Genomic DNA, 24,627 nt, shown 5'->3' with positions numbered 1-24,627 from the left:
AAGTATGAGGGTTTCAGGTGGTGCCTCGGAGAGCATCTGCAGAACAGCCGAGACGCTGTAATTTTAGGGAAACTTTCACTGAAGTATTAATACAACATGCGCCAGAACGCGCATCGGTTCTGAGCATAGTTTGAAGCAGCTTCATGGAGAGACACACCCACCAGTCCGCATCACCCGGACCAAGACATGGACCAGCCCCCGGCCCCGCCTCCCCCGCCAACATCTCCCTCGGCCGGACGGCCCGACGGCCAACGCCCACGCCCTGGCAGCAGCTCGGGCCCTGCTGCTGTCTGGCCTCTTTGGTCCACGCACACCGTGCTGTTTGGCAATTCTCATTGTGCTGTTGTGTGATCCTTTTTTTCTGTTGACGGACATCTGGATTGTTTTCAGTTTTTTTGTTTGATTTGAAAGGAAATTTACGATACATTAGGCTTGTGTTTTGTGATGGTAACAATGGTAGCTGCCTGTCCCTTTGTTGGGCTCGGCCCCTGGGTACTCCTTGGTTCAGGACAAGGGCAGGACTCAAGATTATTTGAAAATGGTTCTGTGTGTGCAAACATGTGCATTTTCTGGGCCTGGGATCCATGGTTTCCATTAGAATTTCAAGAGTTTCTGTGACCTAAAAAAAGATTAAGAAACCACTGTCTTCGAATGGCTAAACCAAATTAAGTTTTATAAGCTTGAGTGACATACACAAAAGACCCTTCTTTAGGAGACAAGCAGTGTCGTACTCCACACGGCCACGTCTGCTGGGTGACTGGTCACGTGACCTCGCTGCTCAGCACCGGGACACGGGATGATGACATGCCTGCCCGAGAGGCTGCTGCAGGGCTCGCAGGAACCCATGAATGGCCCGTACCTGACACATGGGTGCAGTGCCAGTTGTGGCTGTCACCAGAATCGTTCTACATCTTCTTTCAGACTTGGGAACAGTTACCCAAGGATGACGCTGTTGGCCACCGAAAAGCCCCAGACTCAGGACATCTGGTGTCCAGTTATGGTCCAACTGGTAAGCACTTCTGTGGACCCAGCCTCAGTTTCTGTCTCTGTGAAATGGGAGGAGGAGAAGCTGGTGCCCTGCACTGCTGCAGCCACTTGCTGCGAGCACGCTACAGTGGGTGTCACCAGCCTTGGACCCTGCCGCCTGCCGCTCAGCACGTCTCGCTGCTGAGGTCTCCCTAGAAGAGCTCCACGGAGCCGTGCGCTTCAGCACGCTCTGCTGAGCAGGACACGCAGCCCCTGACAAGCCTGCTGGCTTAATAAGTATCATTAGCAGAGGGCGCTGCTCACTTCCCCACTTCCCCTTCCAAGCCGTCAGCGCGGCAGAGACAGTCAGCACTCCCCACCTGACCGTCCCCTGGGGGGGCCGCTGCACGACCTCGAAGGCCAGCATACCTCCCCTCCTCGTCCACGAGAAGGAGTAAGACACCAGGATGTGGAACACAAGGAAGTGAGGAGTGCCTTGGGGCTGAGGGCAGTGGTTCAAAGGTAAAGAGAGAAAAGGCGCACTGCCAGGGGACAGGGATGCAGCCAGCAAGGAACTCAGGACGTCACCTCCTCACCACTCTCCAGGGATGCTGTGACGGCCTGACGCCGCCAGTGAGACGTGGCCTGTGTGGTGGCACAGCCCACTCTCAGTGATGCGGCAAGAGCTGGGCTGCTGCCAAACAAGTGCCAAGGGCACAGGAAGGGCCCGAGCAGAGCAGGGAAAGCCCTGCAAAACGGCGCGTGAGCACATCAGCCGCAGGAGCCCTGGCCCCGGGGTGGCAGCCCTGCCACTGTTCTGTAGGGCCCGGCTGGGGGGGGGGGGTGTCCATTCAGGGAATCAGAGCCCACCGCATCCCTGTCCACACATACAGCGGCTCACAACAGGGAAGGGTTGCAGACCAAAGCCATCTGCCAAGGATTCTAAAGTTGTAAACACTGATTTATTTAAAAAATACTACAGAGATTTGGATTCAAAAAACAGAGTCATATACAGAAACAAAATGTACTGGACCCAGAAAAAAAAGGAGGGACCCCATAGGCATTCCAGAAGAGAGTGGAAAACTATTTACATGTCATTTATAAAAGAGCGAGTCTATAAAAGAGTGTAATACCAAGGTATAAATGTAAAATATAGTGGCACATCATGTTAACAAAAAGAAGAGACCAGTACCTCGTGGAAACAGGCAGTCGGGGCTACCCGGTGGGTCTGCAAGGCCGCTGTCGGTGTCTAGCGCCTCCCGCAGGCTGCACGACACAGCCATCTGGGGGCAAAGAGGTGATGCACTGTGAGAACCGCGTAAAATGATCCAGAGGAAACCATTTCTACCAGAAAAATAAAATATAAGTTTAGGTGACGAGTGTAAAAATAGGGGCTGTGAGGTCACGGCCTGAGGCGGCACAGGAGTGGGCAGGTAGTCTCCCCTGGGCCCAGCTGAGGCCGGGCGGGTGCCTGCCTGCTCCTCCTAGAGTTAGCTGCTCTAGGTCAAGGTCCGGTAGACTGGGGCCCCTGCCCCGAGAGTCACAGTCTCTGTCCCTCAGCTCTGCTCCTGGGCAACCTGGGGGAAGAGACACCAAGGCCTGCTCTTTAAATACTTCCTGGGGCTTCATTTGTGGTTTTCATAACACTCCCTGATGACCCTACAGAAACATGAGGCCAAGTGTTGCGCATTAAATAAAAGACATTAGCCCGATTCAAGAGTGCAGCCAACAGTGGTCAGGCCTTTGGTGCCAACAGTCCTTTTCCTGTGTGCTGGCGCCCCGTGGCAGTGTCCTTCTGTATCCAAATGGCTGTGCAGAGGGTAGAGCTTTGAAATGCTTCAAGAACTCCAGAAAACTGAAGACTGTCTTGTCACAAAGGGAAGGGCCAGGGAGGGAAGGAGATGGGTCAGAAATAAAGATCTTTTCAGGACACCTGGATGTGTGAAAGGGAAGTTCACTCTGGGCCACCGCGTCCTACCTAGGTGCAGTCCAGGGCTAGCCTGGCACAGGCCATCCACTCAACTAACCGCTGCCACCCCTGCCCTGCCTCTGCTCGGGGGTCGGCAGTGACAGTGACCTGCTACTCTTAAGACTCGAGCTTCCTTGTTGGGACTTGGCAGTGCATGTCAAAGACAGCAAGAACAGGGCTGGGGGATGTGGACAGGACAGATGACAACTCTCACCTGTCCAGGACACAAAGGCTAGTTGGCTTCAGCACCCTGTTTCCCACCCAAATCAGAAGCTGTCCTGAACATGAGGGAATGGCAAGCGCACCGGCCCTGGGCAGCAGAGGAGGGCAGAGTGACCAGCTGGTGGCACTGGTTGGGCCTGTCACTCCCAGAATGTGGTTCTTGAGACACATCTTCAACGCAGGAGGTGTAGGGACGAGTAGTGGGGAGGGGACAAGGCTCATGGCCTTGGTTCAGGCTTCCGTTCTTGGGACAAATGGAAGGAGAAGGCACAGCCAGAGGAGGGTCTCCAGTGAGAAAAATGAAAAGGACACTCCTTTTTGGCCGTTCCCACCTGACCTGGAGAGCTCAGGCCAAAGCACTGGGTGGCAACCGGCCTGATGGGCCCTGGTGTGCCAACCGCAGTCCACAGAGCGAGCGGGGACTCCACAGATAAAACTTGAGGACAGAGCTGGCTCAGGGAGCCCAGGCTGGGGAGGGCGACGGTGCAGGAGGACAGTTGGTGCACACATAGGTAGTAGGGCTGGACTTCGCGGGGGTCCTCGGCTGTGCCTGGCGCGGAGCTCCTGGGCCAAGGTGCCGACTCACCGGTCCTTTGTCAGACGCTGTCATGGCACAGGCAAGCCCTCCTCACGTGCTGCAGGCAGCTCTAGCTGGCTTGACTCCTGGCTTCTGCTACCTCTGTACGATGTCACTGATTTCCTTCACGGAACTGAGGAGCTTGCTGAAGTCCTGAGTGGCTGCTGGGCCACTGCCTGCTGTTGCCGGGCAGATCTGGAGCTCCCGGAGGTTGTTCTCCAGTTTGTTGATGGCCTCCCGGAAGGCAAACTTGTTCCTCATTTGCTGGATGGAATCCACGTAGCTCACGCAGAACGTGTAGAGGTTTTTGCCGGCTTCTAGCACCGCACTGTGGCTGGCCATCTGTTCAGAGTTCCTAGAGATGGCGAGGCACAGGGCCTCGGTGCTGTCCAGAACCACACCCTTGGTGATGGCGCCACTGGCAATCCGCTCAGGAGGCTGGCGGGTTTTCCGAAGAGACACGCGGGTCGATATGAGAGGGATGAAGGCGGTGGAAGATGGCTGGTCCCCTGCCAGGCCTGATGGCAACATGGAGGGAGCAGGGGCTGGGCTGGTAGGAGTCCCCGATGGCTTGGTGGACGACTGTGGCTTTGGTACGGACGGGAGCACAGGCTTTTTGACGCCCTCTCCTAGCTGGCTGGGTTTGGCAGCATCACTGTTCACAGCATCAACAGCCAGACTCGTGGATTTTGTTTTCACGCCGGTGCCTGCCTCCCCGGCTGCCTCCTGGCTCGGGCTCTGCGCGGGCTTTCCAGCCTTCCCTGCGGAAGCTGGTGGGGGTGGCGGGGCAGGTTTGAGCTTGGACAGTTTCCCCTTGTCTCTTCCAGGAGACTCAGAGGAGTGCTTGTGCCGCCTCACTCTGGGTTCCTCCGCAGGGGCCTTGCCGGTGCCTGCGGGCGCGCCAGACCCCGCTCTGCTGGTGGGGGGCACGGGCTCAGATGCAACTGAGGTCCCTATGGCACCTCCCTTCCCAGCCTCTTCCTTGTGGGGGAGGCCCGAGGAAGGAGCCACCATGACGTGCCGACGGAGGGGTTTTGGAGTCAGACTGGGAGGGCTGGAGCCAGGGCTAGACTCCGTGGCGTCTCTGAAGACCTCATCAGCAGCTTCCTCGTTCTTTTTCACCAGCCTGGGTGGGGGAGTCACAGTGCCTCTGGTCACCTGGTTCTCACTTGCCCGCTTCCGAGGCAGAGCCGGCTTTTCACTTTTGTGCCCTCCAAACGTGGAAGAGTCAAACTGCCTTCCGGTGGACTGCAAGTCCCGAGGCAGTGTGACTGACCTCCACTCTGTGTCCTTGGCCCCGTGGGGCACGCAGGAGGCAGAGCAGGAGCGCAGGAAGCGCTTGCTGGAGCCGCCACCGCCCTCTTCCTCGCCTGCTGCCACGCGGCTGCTGGTCAGGGTGCTGGACTTTTTCCACAGGTGGGGAGACCGGAAGCCTGCGCTCCCTGACTCCCGGAGGGCTCCATTGGGGACACCAGCCCCATTGCTGGGCTTTGGGGACTTAGCTGGCTCGGCTGCATCCAGAGGGGTGCAAGTCAGTGCCCCGTTGCTGATGTCCCGGCCCTCTTCCTCGCCGGCCACCCTGCGCTCCGGCTGGCCGTCCATCTCGCGGAAGGAGCTGCTGCGCTTGGGAGGGGCTGGGGCTGTTTTCTTCTTCTTCTTGATCAAGGCGCTGAACAGGTTGGTCTTTTTGTCTTTGGGGAGAAGGCGCTCATCTTCATTCAGGCCGCCATCTGGGGGACCTCGCTCTTTTCGAGGGAGCAATGGAGACACAGTAGGCTCCTGGTCCAGAGGATCTGAAACACATTGGGAAGAGTTGAACTCCAGACCAACGGCTCTTGCATGGCGAGCTTGGGGCTGGCCACCCCACGCTCTCCAGAGGAGCGGCAGGGAGTCTGGGCTCTGACAGGCCTGGGTCTGATGACAGCTCTGCCACCCACTCTCCACGAGGCCCAGACAAATGACCTCTCTGCTCATCATTGGCTTTCTCACTCACGAAATAGACTACAGTGTGGTGAGAATGTCAACGGCATGATGAATGTGGAGCACACGTCCCAGCTCCCGCACATCGACTCTCAATAAACGCCATTGTTGCTGTCAGTGTTATCATTAGGAAAGGCTTAGGTCTCTCTCCTTGAAGACGGGGGAGCAAAGCGCTGGATGGCCCTGGCCTCTTCATCCCAGCACTGGCTTACTTTGAAGCAGCGAGGTCCCCCCAACGTCATTCTCTGGTAAGTCAGAACGACAGGGCTGAGCAAGGGTCAGAACCTGCGGCTCTCACACCAGCCGGCCAGTCAAGGTGCCTGCGAGGTATGACCTGGAGGGAAGGGGCTGCGCGCTACAGCGGGGAAGGGACAAGGGGCCACTCTGTGTGGGAAATAAGAAGAAATGAATTTTGACAATTTTTAAATGGGCGTTCTTTAAATACGAATACTAGTTTATAAGAAATCTTTTTGGTGTTGCCAAGCTCCTGTGTGTGACAGAATTCTCCCTCAGAGGTCAGCTGCAAGAGAGGTTTCTGTCAGCACCCGTAACTCAGAACAGAGGTACAGGTGTGCGTTTATCAGAACCCAAGGCCACATGCAGGACATCTGAATCCAGGAACACCAAGGACTCACAAGACTCTAACCCAGCGGCAGAAGGCTGAGGGAGTGGAATGCTGAAACCACACTCAGCTCTACTTCAGTGATGGGCAGCTCACTCATCCTCGGCTCGCCGCGAGATCGCGTATCAAAAGACCCCTCAGCTGAGGCCTGACGGCACAGACAGACACGAGTGCTTATCACTGGGCTGCACCAAGCACAGCATTCCCACGGTGGCCTGTCCTCCACCTTCAGACAGTTGAGTGCTCAACTCTCTGAAATCGTGAAAGCTAACGGAAGGGTGAAGGGTCAAAGGTTCTGGAGAGTCTAGGTGCCGCAATCTCCCAACTAGGTGAACAGATGATCAAGTGCGATGCAGAAAGAAAGTACCATAATTAGAATTTATGTCAACCTTTTAAGTGTATGTTTTTGGTATATTTTATAGTATATATATCATTTTCCTACAGTAGCGTGCGTGTGTATATATACATACTTTACTTACTATATACATAGGCTGTACGTTCAACTTTTTTTTTATTTACCAATTTTTAAAAATATGGGTACACGATAAACAAAACTGGGGTCTATAGATTCTGCTGTAAGTAGACGTCCCATCATAAATCTCCATCAAAACATGGTTTTGGGCTGGGTGTGGTGGCTCATGCCTGTAATCCTCGCACTCTGGGAAGCCAAGGTGGGAGGATTGCTCAGGAGTTCAAGACCAGCCCGAGCAAGAGTGAGACCCTGTCTCTACTAAAAATAGAAAAATTAGCCAGGTGTCATGGCATGTGCCTGTAGTTCCAGCTACTCGGGAGGCTGAGGCAGGAGGATCCCTTGAGCTCAGGAAATGAAGGCTGCAGTGAGCTACGATGACACCACTGCACTCTAGCTGGGCCAATGAAGCAAGACTCTGTCTCCAAAAAACAAAAACAAAAACAAAACAAAACAAAAAAATCTTGGCTTTGTCCTGTCCCTTCCCACAGGCACATTCAGTGGTCCACTAGAGTCCAGGCCACTGTCAACGAGTCCCGGAAGCCTGGACAAACCCAGAGCTTGGCACACAGGAACCACTAGATAAATGTTGCTAATATTTTTGATAATATCTTGAGACCCCCCTCTTGAACCGACCCCATCTCTTTTCACTCCCTCACTTGCCTAGGCAACAGTACCAGAAAGACATTCCTCCCAGAAACCATGAGGACACTAGCTCTGCACATGGTGTCTCCTGGTTCCACTTAACTCCTGAGAGCTTTTCGTGTCAGTGCTTTCACAGCAAGCTGCCCTGTCACTTGGCTCAACGCTTACTGCTGTTGCCACTGCCCTGAGAGTGCAGCTGCAAATGCCGCAACAGCAGGCAAGAGGCAGGCGTGCTGCTCGGCAGGCTCTGTAAGCACCTCTGCTCAACTGCACTGAACTGACTGAAGCCAACAGCTCCTAAGTGACTCCCAGAGGTAGGAGATGGGGCGCTGTGGGGAGAGGACCTTCCTCTGTCCGAAGCTTGTCCACTGAGGAAGGATATGCCTGTGTGGGCTCCATGCCCAGCTTCCCATTCACCTATGTGGGCCCAAAGGCTGGTGACTCCCCCTCGGCACTATTCTGGCAGAGTGGAGAATAGTGACAGGGGTGGGGACATACCGCTCTCTCCCTGGCCCTTGGGGTGGGGCGCCTCAGGCACATCGGTGGCATCTTTGTGCTCCACAGCTCTCCTGGAGGTCCTGGTCTTGGTGGGCAGCTCTGGGGCCTGAAGCAAGGCGCTCGTGGCCCCTCGGACGCCTTGTTTCCCCAGCTCCTTTTCCACTTCTAAGAATCGCACATGCACACAAACAAAAACCCAGCACCATCAGTTTCAGAGTTGGCTTAGCATGAGGGTTCTCTTTCTTTTTAAGATAACAATGGGCATCTATACATGGCTAGAGAAAAGGGACACAGATGCTGGAGAAACAGCACTTAGTATTTCTCAGAAATCTCTACAGGGCTGCAGAAGGCAGAGTGTCCAACACTCAACACCTCTGCCCAGCTTTCTGGTCTCAGATGCTTTGTTGGCCTGTGTGCTCTTCCCTCAGGCAGTGAACTGAAGGACCCAGGCTGGAGTCCCACATGGTCAGCCCCAATGCAACCTTTCACCCCTCTTTGCAGACACCCTGGGGACAGATACTTTACCATCTGAGATACTGGATTCCTGGAACATTGTTTCAAAGGCTTGGTGGATTTCAGCAAAGGAGGGCCGGTCAGAGGGATTCCACTGCCAACCTGGACAGATGAGACCCAAGTCAGACCACCCATGAGGCCTTGCTAACAATGTGGAGCTAGTAGTTCTCAAAGAAAAGTCTGGAAATGAAAGAAGTGTGTCAATCCTGCTAACCATCTTTTGCTGTGACAAGTTAAAATGACAAGTGCCACTGTGTCCTATTACAGATATTAAGAATTCGAAAAGACAGTAGATGCTGGCAGGAATATGGATTGTAGACGTTGACAGCAAGAACTGCATTTATAAATATATTTCCTCAGCCCCACTCCAGCAGGTATAGGAAATTACTAACCCAAAGAGCTCGATTCTATCTCATCCTCACTTCATGGTTACCAAAGTCTGAAATCATCAATAAAAAAAACGCTAATGAAAATAAGACTAAAATGAGGATTAAACAGACTGATAAAACCCAGCTCTGGGGAGCATGTGCAGTCACTCTCATACACTTCTGACAAGAGTATAAATTGGCACAACCATTTAGGAAGACAATTTGGTAAAATTTATCAAAATTTAAAATCCACATAGTCCTTTGAACTCACAGTTCAATGTTTAGAAATACTAGCATAAGTGCCCAGAGACATGCATGTACAAGGATGTTCATTCCTGCCTTGTTATAATAGCAAAACCCAAACAAACATATAAAACAACCAAATGCTCATCAAAAGAAGGCTGGATAAATGAATGCATTAAATCATTTAATGGAATGCTGGGTGGCTATATAAAAATAAAAGGTGGAGAAAAGGAGAGAGAGATCTGAACATACGGACACAGAAAGGCGTGCCTGTCATACTGCTGAGGGGGAAAAACACGGAGGAAATAATCATATAAATATCTTATAAAACATACGATAAAAAAGCAGATAAGGACACAGCATAAATAGATATATGTAAATAATATAAGACTAACAGGATAAATACCATCTCGAGTGTTTAGCAATTATAGCAGAATGTCTGAAGGCAGGGCCCAGGAATCTGTATTTACTAATATGAAACTCAAGTTTGGTATCCATCAATTCCATTTTTGCTTAAAAAAATGTAAACAAGGCCAGGTGTGGTGGCTCACACCTGTAATCCTAGCACTCTGGGAGGCTAAGGCAGGAGGATTGCTTGAGCTCAGGAGTTTGAGACCAGCCTGAGCAAGACCGAGACCCCATCTTTACAAAAATAGAAAAATTAGCCAGGTGTGGTAGTATGCCTGCTGTCCCAGCTACTCAGGAGGCTGAGGCAGGAGGATTGCTTAAGCCCAGGAGTGTGAAGTTGAAGTGAGCTATGATGATGCCACTGTACTCTATCCGGGGTGACAGAGCAAGATTGTCTCAAAACCAACCAACCAACCAACCGAAAAAAACCTCACAAAACCAACTCACATATACTACCTGTAAAGTCTGAAAAAATTTGTATCAAACTGCTACATTAGTTGCTTCCAAAGAATTGAAACAGAGAGAACAAATGGAAAGACTTTAATTTTTCACTTTATATACTCCTGCATTGGTAGAACTTCTTACAGTGCCCACATATACTTTTAGAACAGGCTGAGGAAGGCTCACATGCTCGCATGAGTTCGTAGACCTTCTCTGGACAGCCTTCTGGGCGCTCCATGCGGTAGTCTTTCTCCAGCAGCTCATATACCTGGGACAGGTCAATTCCCGGGTATGGTGACATGCCATAAGTAGCAATTTCCCAAAGCAATACTCCAAATGCTAAAAGAAAAAAGAAAGAGAAAAGCTGTTCAAGATGTGTAGATTTAACCACATTGCATTTAAAATTGGTCACCTGTGCAGCAGACATCAGAAGTTACGACCTCAGACACAGCCCAGGCACTGACATTTTACCAGGCTCTTAGTCATAAACAGCCCAAGACAACACAGGACAGAATGAGACTTTCAGTTTACTCGCAACACAGACTGAAACATGCTAAAGGAGAGGAAACAACTGGGTTATAAGCCCCTTGGGGTCTTTTAAGTAATGTGGCCATCTTGATGGGATATGTGGTAGAAGGAACCTAGGGCTGGAAATCAGGTGACCAACTAGCTATGTGCCTGAGACTGGCCACCACTCCTTTTCAGGTGTGTGAGATTATCTCCAAGGCTTCTTCCAACTAAAAAGCTCATAAAAATCTTAGGAGGTCTTTGAAAATTCTGAAATCTCAGATTATGGCCTTGAAATTCCATTTCCCATTAAAGGAACCAGGACTTCTTAGAGAAACTGTCTGGGGCAGGGAATGAACCTAAACTATATTGTCATTTCAGAGAGCTTGGATGTCATGGAAGACTGTAAGGATAATGTCAAAAGGCCTAAGAGGAGCTAATTTGAAGTTTCCACTGGAAGATGAGACAATCTGATATCAAAAGGGAAAATAACTGCAGTGGAAGGAAACACATGAAATATATTTAAATCCAAGAGTTCATAATAATACTACAAAAGACAAACAAAAACAAAAAAACCTAATTGGTCACCATTCAAAAGTATTAAGAAACCAACTTGTTATTTCAAAAACTGGTAAATAAAGGCAAAGGAGCAGAAATTTAACCTGCTTTTCCTGTATGAACTGACCATTGTATAACCAAACAGATGAAGGGCAGTTTCTTCTTGCAGAAGTATTCCACTAATAAATGAATCAGGAATGACAGAATTAGAGAATTACCCCTAGTAAACTATCAGATCTAGGTTCTGGGTATCAATAACTGCTAAAAAATTACAAAAAGGGAGAAGATCAAGTATTATGTAACTACTGATGGAAGAGCACGCCACTTCCTATGAGATACTCTTACTAAAAGAAAAAAAAAGTCAAACCTGAATGTGATCAAACTGTCGTGATCTAACTACCCATTTAACTAGGAGTACTGAAGCCAGAGGAGCAGATTAAATCGCACTGTGGATATCGTGAGCAAAACCCAGATGTGGGAAACTCTCAGGGACACGTGATGGGCTTTCTTCAATAAACACATGGCAAGGGAGATAAAGACACGGAGAGGGAGCTCACAGATTAGAAAAGACTGAAGGGACAGAACAACTAATGCACTGTTAACCGTAATTGGATCTCAGTTCAAACACTATAAAAACAAAAAAGTGTGATTTTTATGGTTCAGTTGAAAATGTGAACACTGACTGGATAATTTCAAAATATCAGAAGTAACCGCCAATGTTGGGGGCAGCAATGTTACCATGCTAATAAAAATGTCATCTTTAAGAGATGCATATTGAAATACTTCTGTGCAAAATAATATGATATCTGAAATTTGCTTCAAAGTAGTAAGGGTGGGGCCCAGAGGAAGCAAGCGAACCATGAGGGGTCACCAGAGTGGGGTGATGGGCTTGGGGTTGGCAGGTGTCACTGTACAACTCTATGATCTTCAGTGTAGGCTTACAATTTGTCATAATAAAAAATTTTTTAAAAAATTGTCACATGAGACTTCTAAACAGCATACCCTACATTGGGGATGATCCTAGGTGCCTGCAAGGTCAGCTAGCTGCCCAAGCAAATCCAAAATCCAAGCAGCAAACTTGGAATGAATACATAAAGATGGTAAGGGGGGAAAAAAGGGAAAGAAAAATATTCTAGATTATTTAGGAAAAAAAAGTTCACTTTTACTCCATTTTGAAAAGAAAACAAGAGAACGGATTTTAAATTGAGAGAAGAACACACAAAATAAGGAGAATTAAGTAAGGAAGAGAAGAAAAAGAAAGGGAAGAGCCAGAAAAAGGCAGTAAAAACACCAGGAGAAAGGAAAGCACGCCTCCCGCAGCAGGCGCGGACGCCCCGTGCAGCAGCCCTTACCCCAGACGTCAGACTTGATAGAGAACTTGTTGTAGGCCAGGCTTTCAGGCGCCGTCCATTTGATCGGGAACTTGGCTCCAGCGTGGGCTGTGTAAGTATCCCCTGTCATTAACCTGCTTAGGCCGAAATCAGCCACCTTCACCAAGTGGTTCTCACCTACCAGGCAGTTTCGGGCAGCAAGATCTCTGAGAAAGAAAAAAGTTCACCCATGAGAGCTCCTGGCCAATTTGCTAACTTCACAAATCTAGTACTGCTGAACAAAGGTGCTACACTGACAATGGCAAGATACAGTCTGGTCCCCTAGAAGCTTGTGCTAACACCCCACTGGGACGCAGCGCCAGTCCCTCAGCAAACACACCATGATCTGCCACCACGGGGAGAGGCAGCAGAGGCACTGGGAGTGGGCTCCCGGGCCCGTGACCTGCAGCAAGTTAATTACCTTGGGACTCTGTTACCTCATCCGTAAAATGAAGATGATAATAACAGTGCCTACCTCTTTGGGTTGCTGTGAGGGTAATGAATTAATATGCAAAGTGTTTAGACCCAGGCCTGGAGAACAGTAAGCGTTACTGCTACTCTATGCCAGGCATGGGGAACAAACACTTAGCCTAGTCCTTGATCTTGGGAAGCTTGTCTAAGAGTGAGTTCCCACATGTCCTATCCACACTTGACAGGAAAAAATAAAATAAAGCCCATGGCATTCTCTACCCGAATTGTGTTTCCCACTCTTCTTTCTTCCTGATGCTTACCCAAATGTATCCTAAAAACTCTCCTGCATGATCTGCCTCCTCTCACAACTCCTGATTCTCCCAGGGAGGCAGGAGCCTAATCTTTGCTTTGTGAATGTTAACCACAAAACCACAAGGGCAAACTGGAAGAGAGGAACGGGAAGAGGCAGCAGCTTATGGTGATGGCTGCGTGAGATAGCTTGATCGGCAGCAGTGAGAGAGAAATTAAATACAGAAGAGTTGTGCTCATAGGATTTTGGTAAAGCATCTTAAGCTTGCCTGAGTGAGGAAGGAACCGACCTAGCCATGCAAGGCAAACCAGAAGTCAAGGCATCTCAATTTGCAGCATCAGAGGGTTCACTTTCCTGACTGCCAGGAGCATCCGGATCAGGCTATCGTGGAGCATAGAAAATCTGTCTTGCTAGGAGCCGCCAGCATTTCACACATGCTACTCTTATTCCTCGCTATGAAATTTCATGTAGAGGTTTCATACTTGAGTTAATTGGGTAGGAAAGGTCACAATGGTGGCGTGGAGAACATCTTGTATGAAAGACTCCGGCAAAGCCCATCAGGCTCTGTCTTGCATAGGCTGTCATTTCGCTAGGAAGCCATTTCCACCAGCAAAGAATGTGAAGACCAAGATAATTGTGGCACACTTGAAGGTCAAAACACTCCAGGGTTTACAACAGCAAAGACACTTAATTCCGGCCTACATATATACAATTCTGACAATCATGGAAACATCCCTGAACCAGATGACAGCAAGTTAAGTGGAGAATGAAATGATAATAAAGAGAAAGGAGGAAAAAACCCACACACTAAAAAACAAAATCCATGCACTGGCCATTATCACGAGTTTGTGTAAAAGCAACGCCAGCTGCTCCCAGGAAGAGGTCATTACTGATGAACACTGGCCTCGCAGAACAATGAGCGCTCCATTTCAGAGGTAGCTGTGATTATTAGGAAGGACACCTTCTATGAACTTCATTTAATATTCTACTTAGCCCGAAATGGTTCACAAATGAAATATTTTTATCCCGGGGATGAACTGCTCCGTTAGCCCAGGGTCTAGGCCTGGCTGAATGTAGTCCTGCATGCGGGCCTGAAGCTGGCTGTGTCAGGGACATGGCGTTTGCCTTTGTTCCAAGGCGCACAGTGTTGCCAGCACTGAGGCCAGAAGCTGAGCCCTAGGACCTTGCAGGCTGGGCCTTCGTACAGGCTGCCTGACTCCACACTCCGCAGCTCTGCAGCTTGGGCTGCTTTGCCAGGCCCCTACCTGTGGATGAAGTTTTTCTTCTCCAGGTACTCCATGGCTGACGAGATCTGAGTAGCCATGTACAGCAGCACCACGGCATTCACCTCCTGCCGGTTACACTCTCTCAGATAATCCAGCAGGTTCCCATAGGTCATGAATTCGGTGATTATATAGAATGGGGGCTCCCGGGTGCAGACCCCTGCCAAGGAGACACTGAGGACTTTAGCATGCAGCTCTACTCCTCACTGAACAAACATCTTTCTAAAGAAAAAGGCTTCTGAAATGGATTCCAACTCTGCCCCTAAGCCCTGGGCCCAACTTCTACTGTGGTTTCAACCACCTGTGCGTTGAGACTGTGCTTCTATGGGAGGGACATGGCCATGCTCTTTTTTTCCTCTCAAGCCAATGAACTTGAATTTACACAGGGAGAGGCTGCCATGAGTTCGGAAGCAAAGACCAGACCCCACACTAAATGACCTAAACCATTGTGAGTTTACCCCCAAATCGCTATGTCTGATGACCATGTCTACTTCCAGAATCACTTCAGTGAAAAAACTCTTGAAATTCTTAAGTTTCAGAAGCCAATTTCAGATTTGCATTTGACTGCTTTTAGGTATCCATTTAAAGTAATCACATATTCACAAACACACACACATCATTCCACAAAGGGGATGCTCTTTTAGCAGCAGCTAAATGTTGGCAGAGCACAGACGTCCGCATCAGAACTGGTAATGCAGGGAGCTGCCCCTCACTTCTTTCTCAGCACCTGTGTCGCCCCAGAGCATTTGAGCATAAGCCCCTCTCTGCAGAGTGCCACGCTTACTCACCCAGTAGCTGCACTAGGTTAGGGTGCTTGATCTCTTTCATTACTGCAGCTTCTTTCAAGAACTCTTCCACCTCCATGGTGTCCTCCTACAGAAGAAAAAAAATCAGTGGTGAAATAATTTCAGCAAATTAAGCGGAAAGTACAACTTGAATGGTTAATATAAACTGGAGTTTCAACGTACTTGTCCTCAGCCACCTTTTGTGGCTCCCACATTGCTCCAGACAGGTTCCATGACAGCTGATCATCACCCCAATGGCACAAAGAATTTTCCCCTTGGTGCCGAACTTCTGAATTCTCACCCAAGGCAACAGGTCAAAGTTGGCTTGCACGTGCCAACGGCTTGCTTCTGCTGGATGCTGTGCAGACCATGTTTGTTTCCCCACCTTTTGGAGTTTGGTGGCGGGGCAGGGAGGAGGTGTGCAGAGGCAAACACTACAAACATGGGTCTACTTTCCTAAGGAACATCTGGTTTCCAAGGGGTCCAAACACTACATAAGAAAACATCACTTGAAGGATCTGAAATGTACTTGATTTAAGGGAAGAGACGCTGATGACAGAAAGCGAAAGTACATCACCAAAGAAGAGCGATGCTTCAAAACATGGCAGCAACAGAGGATACAGAACTGCTTAAGCATGTGGTGTCATGGGGCTCTTAATGAAGCAATCACCACTATCTGTCAGGCCAATTACTCAGATCCTAAAATAATCCTCACCAGCAGCTCCCTTAACAGCGAATTCACGAGTATCACCAGTACACATCACATTTCAACAAGTCCACAGTATCTAAATGCCAAGAGGGAGAAACCGATATTAGCAAGTGCCCAGCACAAATGGAATGCTATTTCTACATTTCCTCCCGTACTTTTGGTCAAGGGTCACGTCCAAAGTGCTGCGGTGCCTGCCCCGTGAGAGGCCCCATCACACAGAGCCTTGGCCTATGTCGGTAAGCCTCTTTCTGACTTCAAGCCACTGTCTTCTGAACCCATCATTGAAACAAGAAACAGGTCGATGTTAAATAATATGATCTGTTCTGCTGTAAGAACTTGGCTATGAAGGCCAAGGAAGGAAGTGAGACACCTCCAAGTGGAGGTCTGAGTGTGGAGTCTGAGTGTGCCTGAAGACAAAGATTGGGGGGGGGGGCAGCGCAAGCGAGTGGATGTCTTGAAAATTGGGCTCCCCAAAGAGGAAAGCTTTATCAGCTTTCTGTTAAATGTGGATCCTTATACATTGTTCTTGCCCCTTCGGGAGACAAACACCAAAGTATCCTTGCTGTACTCCATTTCTCCTCCTGACGTGGGGAGGCGTCCAGAGGACAGGTCAGCCTTTACTTAGAGGCTTCTTGCTTTGGTTAATCCTGCTATGAGCACAGCACGACCAACGAGGCTGAATGTCAGCCATCACCTCTCAGCTTGGGGCTCACGGAGACTGAAACTTAGAAACAATTTATTGCTCTTTAAAAATGGTGAGCTGGTCCTAATGTCAATTAAACATTGTTGGTAGTCACTGTATCAAGCCATACTGGGGGAGTGGGGGGCGGTGAGGGGGACTCGTCCCTGCTGTTGCCCATTGGCTGTTTGATTCTTTCGAGTCCTTTCTGCTCCTTAACATGTTCAGCAGACCATGCTGCTCTTGGCATGGAGTAATCTGATGTACCAGGGTGACACGCTAATGTCAAAGGCTGGAGCGAGAACGCCTGCCAGAATCGGCCCTTTGATGCTGCTCACGTAGAGGACTGGGGCGTTAAGAATCTTGCTTGGCCAACAATATGTTCAAAAAGTAGCTCTCAAATAAAGCTTTCTAGACGAGTGGAGTTTTTCTTTTGTAAAGCACCCCATAATAAACCATGCACAGTGAAATCATTTCGGAAATATCATTTGCTTTTATAGCCACTGACCCTTTTCTCAAAGACCCATGTTATAGATCTTGAGAAGCATCAACATGCAAAAGGGACAGCACGGATTTCAGAGGCAACCCTCTCTCAACTGTCTCCTTTCTCTCTCTCTCTCTCTCTCTCTCTCTCACGTGAGTAAAGTATAATTCCTTATTTTTCTTTCAGAAAAATCAGTGTGGATTTGTCTCCCCCTGCTGGAATCAGACCTAGGTCAATTTATAATTTATTAATATTAACAGCAAACTACATTTGTAGTTGTGTTAAACTGGAAATATTCCAGATGAAATCCTGCGACACTCCTTTACTTTTATTTTAAAATTTCCTAACATTCTTTTGAAAAGAATTCATTTATATAGTAAACTAATACTAACTCAGATGAATTGGGGTGAAGGAAACGCTTTGAAAAAAAGCTATGAATTTCCAGCCTTGTCTGTTCTGTGCCCGTTAGGGAGAGAGATGGGACAACTGGGCTCTCTTCACCAGGACTGACTGGCCCAGCCCAGACGCAAATGAACATTTTGGATGGTACGGTGGAGTGGTCAAGAGGATGTTATACCAACCTAGCTCTGCTGCTGTGGGACCATGGTACGTGGTCCTATTATCCTCTCTGAGCCTGTTTTCTCATCTGCACAACAGAAGCAGTATCGGGATCTACCTCACACACACACAGTGCCTAGAGCAATGCCTAGAACGTACCTGGCGCTCGATCAGTGGTACTCACTTTTGTTACTACGAAGACAGTTGATCTCTATTCCTGAGAAGTAGACTAAACATACTGCTTGTGTGCAGGAAAGGCACAAGTTTGGTAGTGATTTGGTAGTGAATACTTTTGTCTTCTCACAGATACTTTCTCCCAGACTTGACATCTCACAGATATTTTCTAATCAGCTTCCTCCTTTTTGCTCACCCCCACGTGTAGGTTTTCTACAGCATGACGAGGAGCACTGTTTCAGAAATGGCTGGGCCTTCTGGAAGTTTCTGCACAGCTTTAAGTTCGCTATGCCTCCATCTCAGCAGGAAGGCAAACAGCTCTTATCTACAGATAGATCAGTTTCCACACCTGTTCCTGGTTTAACTAATGCTGGTGAGCAAGGTTACAAGCACAGGGAAGTGCTGTCCTTCACCTGGCAGACGGACCAGACGCAACACGATTAAAAGCACAGCGGAGAGATGGCGCAGAGCTTCCCTGCCAGACTGAGGAAGGCAGATCAGACACCAGATGTGGGACCTGAAGGTCAGGTGAAACGCCCAAGAGAAAGCCCAGAGGAAGCCCCGGAACTCTCATCCCCGATAGCGTGACTGCATCCAGCCCCACGGCCAGAGGAGACCCCACTGTGAGAAGTGATTCTCTTGCGAGAGCAAGTACAACACGGCAACAGCGGGCTCCGAGTCGTGCGGCCTCTCTCCCTGACACGTGGCCCTCCTCATAGAGGTGGAGAGCCACTGCATGTACGACTGCCAGGCAAGAATGCTGTCATAGAGCCCTTCCTTCTCTGATTGTTTCTGGAGCTCCCCAATAAAACCAATTTCTTAGGAGAAAAGAAAAAACCAAACACACTGTGCTGAGTGAAGTAAACAGGCGCTTTCTCAACCTCATTCATGGAGTGAAAACGGTCAGGGCTCCTTGGAAGGCACTTTGGCAGTACAATCAAAATCATACGTGCACATGGCCCTGATCCAGTAGTTCGGAGGAGCTGACCCAGCAGGACAGTTTCACATATGTGTAAACGAGGACAATCCTTGTGGCACTGTTCACAATACCAAAATACTGGGAATAACACAAAGGCCCACTGAGAACTGGTACACACTGAAAATACATCCACATAGAGACAAGACAACTTTCCATGTCCTGCTAAGGACAACTGCCAAGATACGTCACGTGGATGACAGAAGGTACAGAGCAGTGTCTACAGGATACTGCCAAATGGTTAAAAAAGGATTCACACATGTGGACTCAGGAAAGACATAAAATCAAGAGTGGGAGTGTACTATGTGCACATATTACCTATCTGAAAGATATATGCTGTGTTATTTTCCACTGTTTTAACAGTAAATCTGATACCTAGCTCATGAGTCAATCTGAGTGCCACAGCTAGATCAATAGTAGTCTTTTCCAAATTCTGTTGCTTAGAGAACTGTTTCATAGGAAGAAAAAAAAAAGACAAACTTTTGGAATATAGCTCATTTTAAGATTGGGACTTCTTGGCTGGGAGCAGTGGCACATGCCTATTGTCTCAGCTACTTGGGAGGCTGAGGCAGGAGGATCACGTGAGTCCAGCAATTTGAGACCAACCTGGGCAACACAGTGAGACCCCGACTCAAAAAAAAAATTAGAGCTTCTTGTACTTGATGGTTGGTTCTCTTAAGCACATTCTGCCTTTAACACAGATCACAAGCACAAAGGTACAGCAAAGCATTATGTCCTGCCAAATACTATCCGCATTCAAAGGAGCAGTGGGGTCAGCCCGGTGCTCTCCTCTTTTCAGATGCTCTCTGCTAGGGAGGGGACCGCTGTCAGAAGCAGGGCCTTGCTCCCCCTGCTGATCACAAAGGATTCTTCTGGCTCTGCCCTCAGAGGGGCCGACTACTGGATACTAAGAGACGTGTTACGGGAATGAAGATTCGGCTAGAGTTGCAAGTGTTTTTCAAGGTGCTTTGAAGAGAAGATAGATTTTAGCCATAGCCCGTGAGGGAAATAAATGTGAGAGATGAGAAAAAGTGATTTTTTAAAAAAGGTATAACTGTGGTTAATGTTTATTTTTCATGGTGTTTGAGGAATAAGAACCCGAGTTACAATTTAAAAAAAAAAGAATTAGGCTTTAGAGTTGGCTGCCTGGGTTCGAATCCTGGCTCTGCCATTCCTAGTTGTGTGAGGCCAAGCCAGTCACATAACTTCTCTCTGCTTCAGTTTCCTCAACCTTAAAATATTGACACAGGGTGAATGTCCCTTAGGCGAAATGCTTGGGACCAGAAGTCTTCTGGAATTTGAATTTGTTTTGGATTTTTTTCATATTTGCATTATTTGAAATCTGAAATGTTCCTATGTGCATTTCCTTTGAGCATCATGTCAGTGCTCAAAAACCTTTGGATTGGCCGAGTGCGGTAGCTCACGCCTGTAATCCTAGCACTCTGGGAGGCCGGCGGGTGGATTGCTCGAGGTCAGGAGTTCGAAACCAGCCTGAGCAAGAGCAAGATCCCGTCTCTACTATAAATAGAAATTAATTGGCCAACAAATATATGTAGAAAAAATGTGCTGGGCATGGTGGCGCATGCCTGTAGTCCCAGCTACTCGGGAGGCTGAGGCAGAAGGATTGCTTGAGCCCAGGAGTTTGAGGTTACTGTGAGCTAGGCTGATGCCATGGCACTCACTCTAGGCTGGGCAAGACTCTGTCTCAAAAAAAACAAAAACAAAAAAAAAAAAAAACCTTCGGATCCTGGACCATTTCAGGTTTTGGATTTTCAAATTTGGGTTGCTCAACATGTAACATTAACACCCTTCTCTTAAGGCTGTGAGGATTAAATGAGATGCAATATGTAATAAGCACTCAAGAACTCTGCCAGGCACATGATAAGAGCTTGATAAACACGAGTTATTACTGTAATTTAGAACCCAAAGTTCTCAACTTCTGTAGTGGAAATAAATGCCCACAATATTGATACTAATCTTATCTGACAAATAGGCAACATACTGTAGGGATGGTTTTTTTGTGCAGGGGCAGGCAGAAGGATGGATAATTTATTTAGCAATTGCTTAGTACCATATTTTGAGTTAGCATACCTCTAGAAAGGGATATATTGTCTTTCCCATAATTAGATACCACTTGGGGTGACTATTCAAAGCAATCTATGCAACTAGGACTCTGTAATTCTTTACCTACTGTTAATTAGGCTCTTGGGGAAAATCATTAAAAGTATAGTAAAAACTCTAATAATACATTATTAGTAAAGCATATTCTGAAAGGCACCCACTTCCAGACGATCCTGCTTCACTGGGTAAGAGCCGCCGCCACACAGCTCCAGCGGCCCCTCCAGAAGCCGCTCCTTCAGCTGCTCAGAAAATAGTGCCGCAGCATTATCTACTGAGGTGGGTTTCTCCACATTTCGAATTATGCAAACTCTTATCTCTTTTTAAAGTTTTCAGACAAGCCATTACTGGTTGAAACCCAATGTATTCTGTGCTTTCAGTCTTCCTTGTTTCGTTTTTGCAAATCCTGTTGTTTGTGTGGGTGTTATCCGGGCCTTTCCCAGTTTCTCCAGCTGATCAAGTCCCCGTTTCTCTGGGCCTGGTCTTCAACCCTGTGTCAAACTGAGCAACTGCATGTCCCTCTCCCTGTACTTGTGTGGTCTGTGGAATGGGGGGGCGATGGTTGTTTTGTTCTTTCTGTTCTTTATTTAAGGGTAGTGAACTAAAGTGCACGTGTTTAAAAAGATAGGGGTTGATTACAAAACTTGGCTTACTGGTATAAAAATCTGTTACCTCAAAACCCCAGGCAATCAACATCCATGAGGGTGGCCATATCCACAATACACCAGCCACTGAACACTGGCGCTCTCCAACATGAAGGCCTTGAGAGCTCACGTCAAGTTCAGCTATTCCTGTGTACCAAACCTCTCACTGGCTCCCCACTGCCTTCAGGATAAAATCCCAGCTCCTTAGCTGAGGCTCATGGCCTCTGTGGCTTACCACGCCCCTTCCTGACCCCAGCCTTTCTCCCTTGGCCAAGTCCCACTCCTTCACCACAGCCCTGGCTTGCAATTCCCTAAATGCTTCCTCTGGCCACACACAGCTCACCTGTCTGTCCTCTGCTCATCCCTGCATGGAGCTGCAGCTCTGTGCGTGGGCCTCCCTGCTGCGCTGCAACCCGTGTTACTCTGCCTGTTCCTCCCACTGCTCAGACCGCCCCTTGCCCAAAGGGAAGGACTGTGTCCAATTCATTTTCTAATACTGGTGTTGAGCCCAGGGTCCAGCAAATAGAAGTGAAGAACTCAATAATAACATTTGCTTAATTAAGAAAAAGTTCCATCTGGGAAATATCCAGGAGTCCTCAAGGTGACCCCAAACCATGCCACCCTCAAGTGCCAGCCCTGCCCCAGAGACAGGGGCACATGCTGAACATGAGTATCAGGAAGCCACCTTTGGTTTCTAGGAACAAAGAATGTGATCTTTTCTCTAAAGCAGCCCAAACTGTAAACCAGCCAGAAACTGTATTTCCCATTTTACTGTGCCTTTGAGGGAAGGCACCAGGTAAGTCAGAGTCCCTGGGAGGTAGCATTTGGCTGCACCAGTCTCAACATGTGCACCTGACTTTTGAGACACACACAGACAAACTTGAGTCAATTTTTCCCAGCAGTGGATGTCTCTGTTCTTTTTCTTTTCTCATAGCTACAAAAAGGGGCTCTCTCACTCCATTTCTGTGCACAGATCAATGTAATCAAAACTCATTTAAAACAACTGAAAATAAAGCAAGTCAACACTAGGGGGCACCCTCACCACAGGGAAGGTTCAGATCACATTCTGAAGAAGGCAGAGAGTTGAAAGTAAAAATCTCCTTCCCTTGGCATCCTAAGGATTTCAAAGAACTTCAAAAGAAAAAAAAAACGCCCTGGAAACTACAAACACTATTCATTAGTCAAGAGGGTGAAAGTCACAGTTAACAAGAGAGATTGGGCCGTATCTGAGTTGGTAAAAAGTGAGTTTCCTGCCGCCATTCTGTCGGAAGCACTTCCACCTCTGTTGGCGTAAGTCTGGGCACACAACACAGAGAACCAGAACCTGCTGGGAACACCCAGTGCATCTGTCTTTCAAATCTGCCAACAAAAACCAACAGAAGAGTCAATCGCATTTGGTTAAATCTCCTTCTTTCAAAACCCAGAGGTTTTTCTCTCCCTCCTCTTAACTCTCAGTAGGAAGTGATCTCCATGACACACAAACAGAATGGAAACCCATAGCTTTAAAAGGATCTTGCCATAGAATGAGAAAACTTCTCCAAATGACTAATCTTTTTTAAACCCCAAACCCTCAGCACTTGCCAGCTCTCACCATATGTGGAAACACACTGAGGTTATGAGAATGATTCAAAGAAACAGACAACGTAAGACTGAAGAGTCAATTACTCAGCACCAACGAAGCCCTGGGACCATGTGTGGGGGGCAGGCCTCGTGGAAGGAACATCACTGCACGCCAGCAGACGTGGTTAACCGAGGTTCGGCAGCAGTGGTTCTAGCTGGCCTACCTTCAAGGTCTTCACGGCCACCGTCAGGCTGTACTTCTTCCACACGCCCTCGTACACCTCCCCGTACTGGCCCCCGCCCAGCTTGTGCTTCATGGTGATGTCTGTGCGCTCCATCTCCCACTTGTCGTAGTTGGGGGACACACCGTAGACAGTGGGCTTGTTGCGCTTGGGGGCTGGATAATGGAGAGTGGTGATGAGCCCGTCGGCCACAGTCGAATGATGATGAACCAACTCGGCCAGGGTGTTGAAGCGGCTCTCTGAGGAGACGTAGAGCTGAGGAAAACAGGGAGCGGCGATTAGGCCACAGAGCAAGCAGACGCAACTTCAAACAACTCAAATAAACCCATTTGAGCCTTAATTTAGTGCATAGCAAAACTCAGATAAACAGCTATCCACACAGGACGGAGGCGTTTAGAAAATCACTTATAGTGGCTTTCTCTACACAAGCTACAGCTTATTTGCCAAAGCAGAAAGACACAGTAAAAGGCCGAAGGGACTTTCAACCGCCACTGCTCCCTCTGCCTGAAATCCTCTAGCCCCTAATCTCCACATGCCCAGTTCTCTCTCACCGTTCCCAGGCCAGGTTAAATGTCTGTGGAGTTGTCCCTGTCCTACTACTCAATCTAAACTCGCCACCCATCGCAAGTCGTATCACCTGTCTTCTGTGCACTGGACTTGACCATCAGCTGACAATTTTCCTGTTTATTTGCTTCATTACTGTCTGTCCCTACTTAACAGCATTTGAGCTTCACGAGGGCAGAGCCCTACCTGTCTTTTGTTATCCTGTATCCCAATGTGGAGAGCAGGAAATGAGCACATAATGAGCACACAATCAATAGTTGTTGATGGGAAAAGAAAATTATTTATATAATTTATAACTAAAAATGGATAAGTGTAGAATGGACAGTGATCAGAAGACGAACATCATTACACACAGTGTAAATCTCCTTTGCATTCCTACCCCCTCACTTTGGCCTGAGTAGGAAGCATCATTGGCCATGACTTGCAAATTCCAGTGGTCTGCCCAGGTGAGATGCCTCTCTCAGAACTCTCCAGGAACAGAGCAGGGGCTCCAAGGGTCCCTGAAGGAGATACACAGCCTTTTCCAAGATGGGGAAGTAAATAGAAGGAATTTATGACACAAGAGTACTTGAGTCCCTGTCTGAAACCTGCAGTGGCTGAGGACATGTGTGGCGAACATGTCTGTGCAGAGTTCTCGTCTGGACCACTGAGACAGAATGGAAGGGAAGGAGCAGGCTGGCACAAAGCAACAATGTGGGGGGCAGTGGCCACTGTTTGTCTTTGTTTCACTGGTGTGGAGAGGGACTACTTCCTCACCAAAAAACAATTCTACAT

The 24,627-nt window shown here is 48.4% G+C and overlaps 1 protein-coding gene across 5 annotated transcripts in view; it reads right to left on the bottom strand.

Annotated features, from left to right (window-relative positions):
- Window positions 1–648: 648 nt before the first annotated feature.
- The window catches only part of ABL1 (ABL proto-oncogene 1, non-receptor tyrosine kinase), a 131,396-nt gene continuing 107,417 nt past the window's right edge, over window positions 649–24,627 (bottom strand). For 2 of the 5 annotated variants that reach the window (XM_012754511.2, XM_012754512.3), the window contains exons 4-11: window positions 23,272–23,544; window positions 15,149–15,233; window positions 14,343–14,520; window positions 12,339–12,523; window positions 10,108–10,260; window positions 8,474–8,563; window positions 7,949–8,113; window positions 1,907–5,527 (exon numbers count right to left, since the gene is read on the bottom strand). In XM_012754511.2, the coding sequence (XP_012609965.1) occupies window positions 3,831–5,527; window positions 7,949–8,113; window positions 8,474–8,563; window positions 10,108–10,260; window positions 12,339–12,523; window positions 14,343–14,520; window positions 15,149–15,233; window positions 23,272–23,544 (2,826 nt within the window). In that variant the 3' untranslated portion in view covers window positions 1,907–3,830. Of the gene's footprint in view, window positions 1,047–1,906; window positions 5,528–6,870; window positions 7,224–7,948; window positions 8,114–8,473; window positions 8,564–10,107; window positions 10,261–12,338; window positions 12,524–14,342; window positions 14,521–15,148; window positions 15,234–23,271; window positions 23,545–24,627 lie in introns of those variants that run through there. The other 3 variants (XM_076009130.1, XM_076009129.1, XM_012754513.2) reach the window with 3 other exon arrangements.

Source organism: Microcebus murinus, chromosome 12 (genome assembly GCF_040939455.1).
Source record: "Microcebus murinus isolate Inina chromosome 12, M.murinus_Inina_mat1.0, whole genome shotgun sequence".
NCBI lineage: Eukaryota > Metazoa > Chordata > Mammalia > Primates > Cheirogaleidae > Microcebus > Microcebus murinus.
This window is presented reverse-complemented; position numbering and strand designations above follow the sequence as displayed.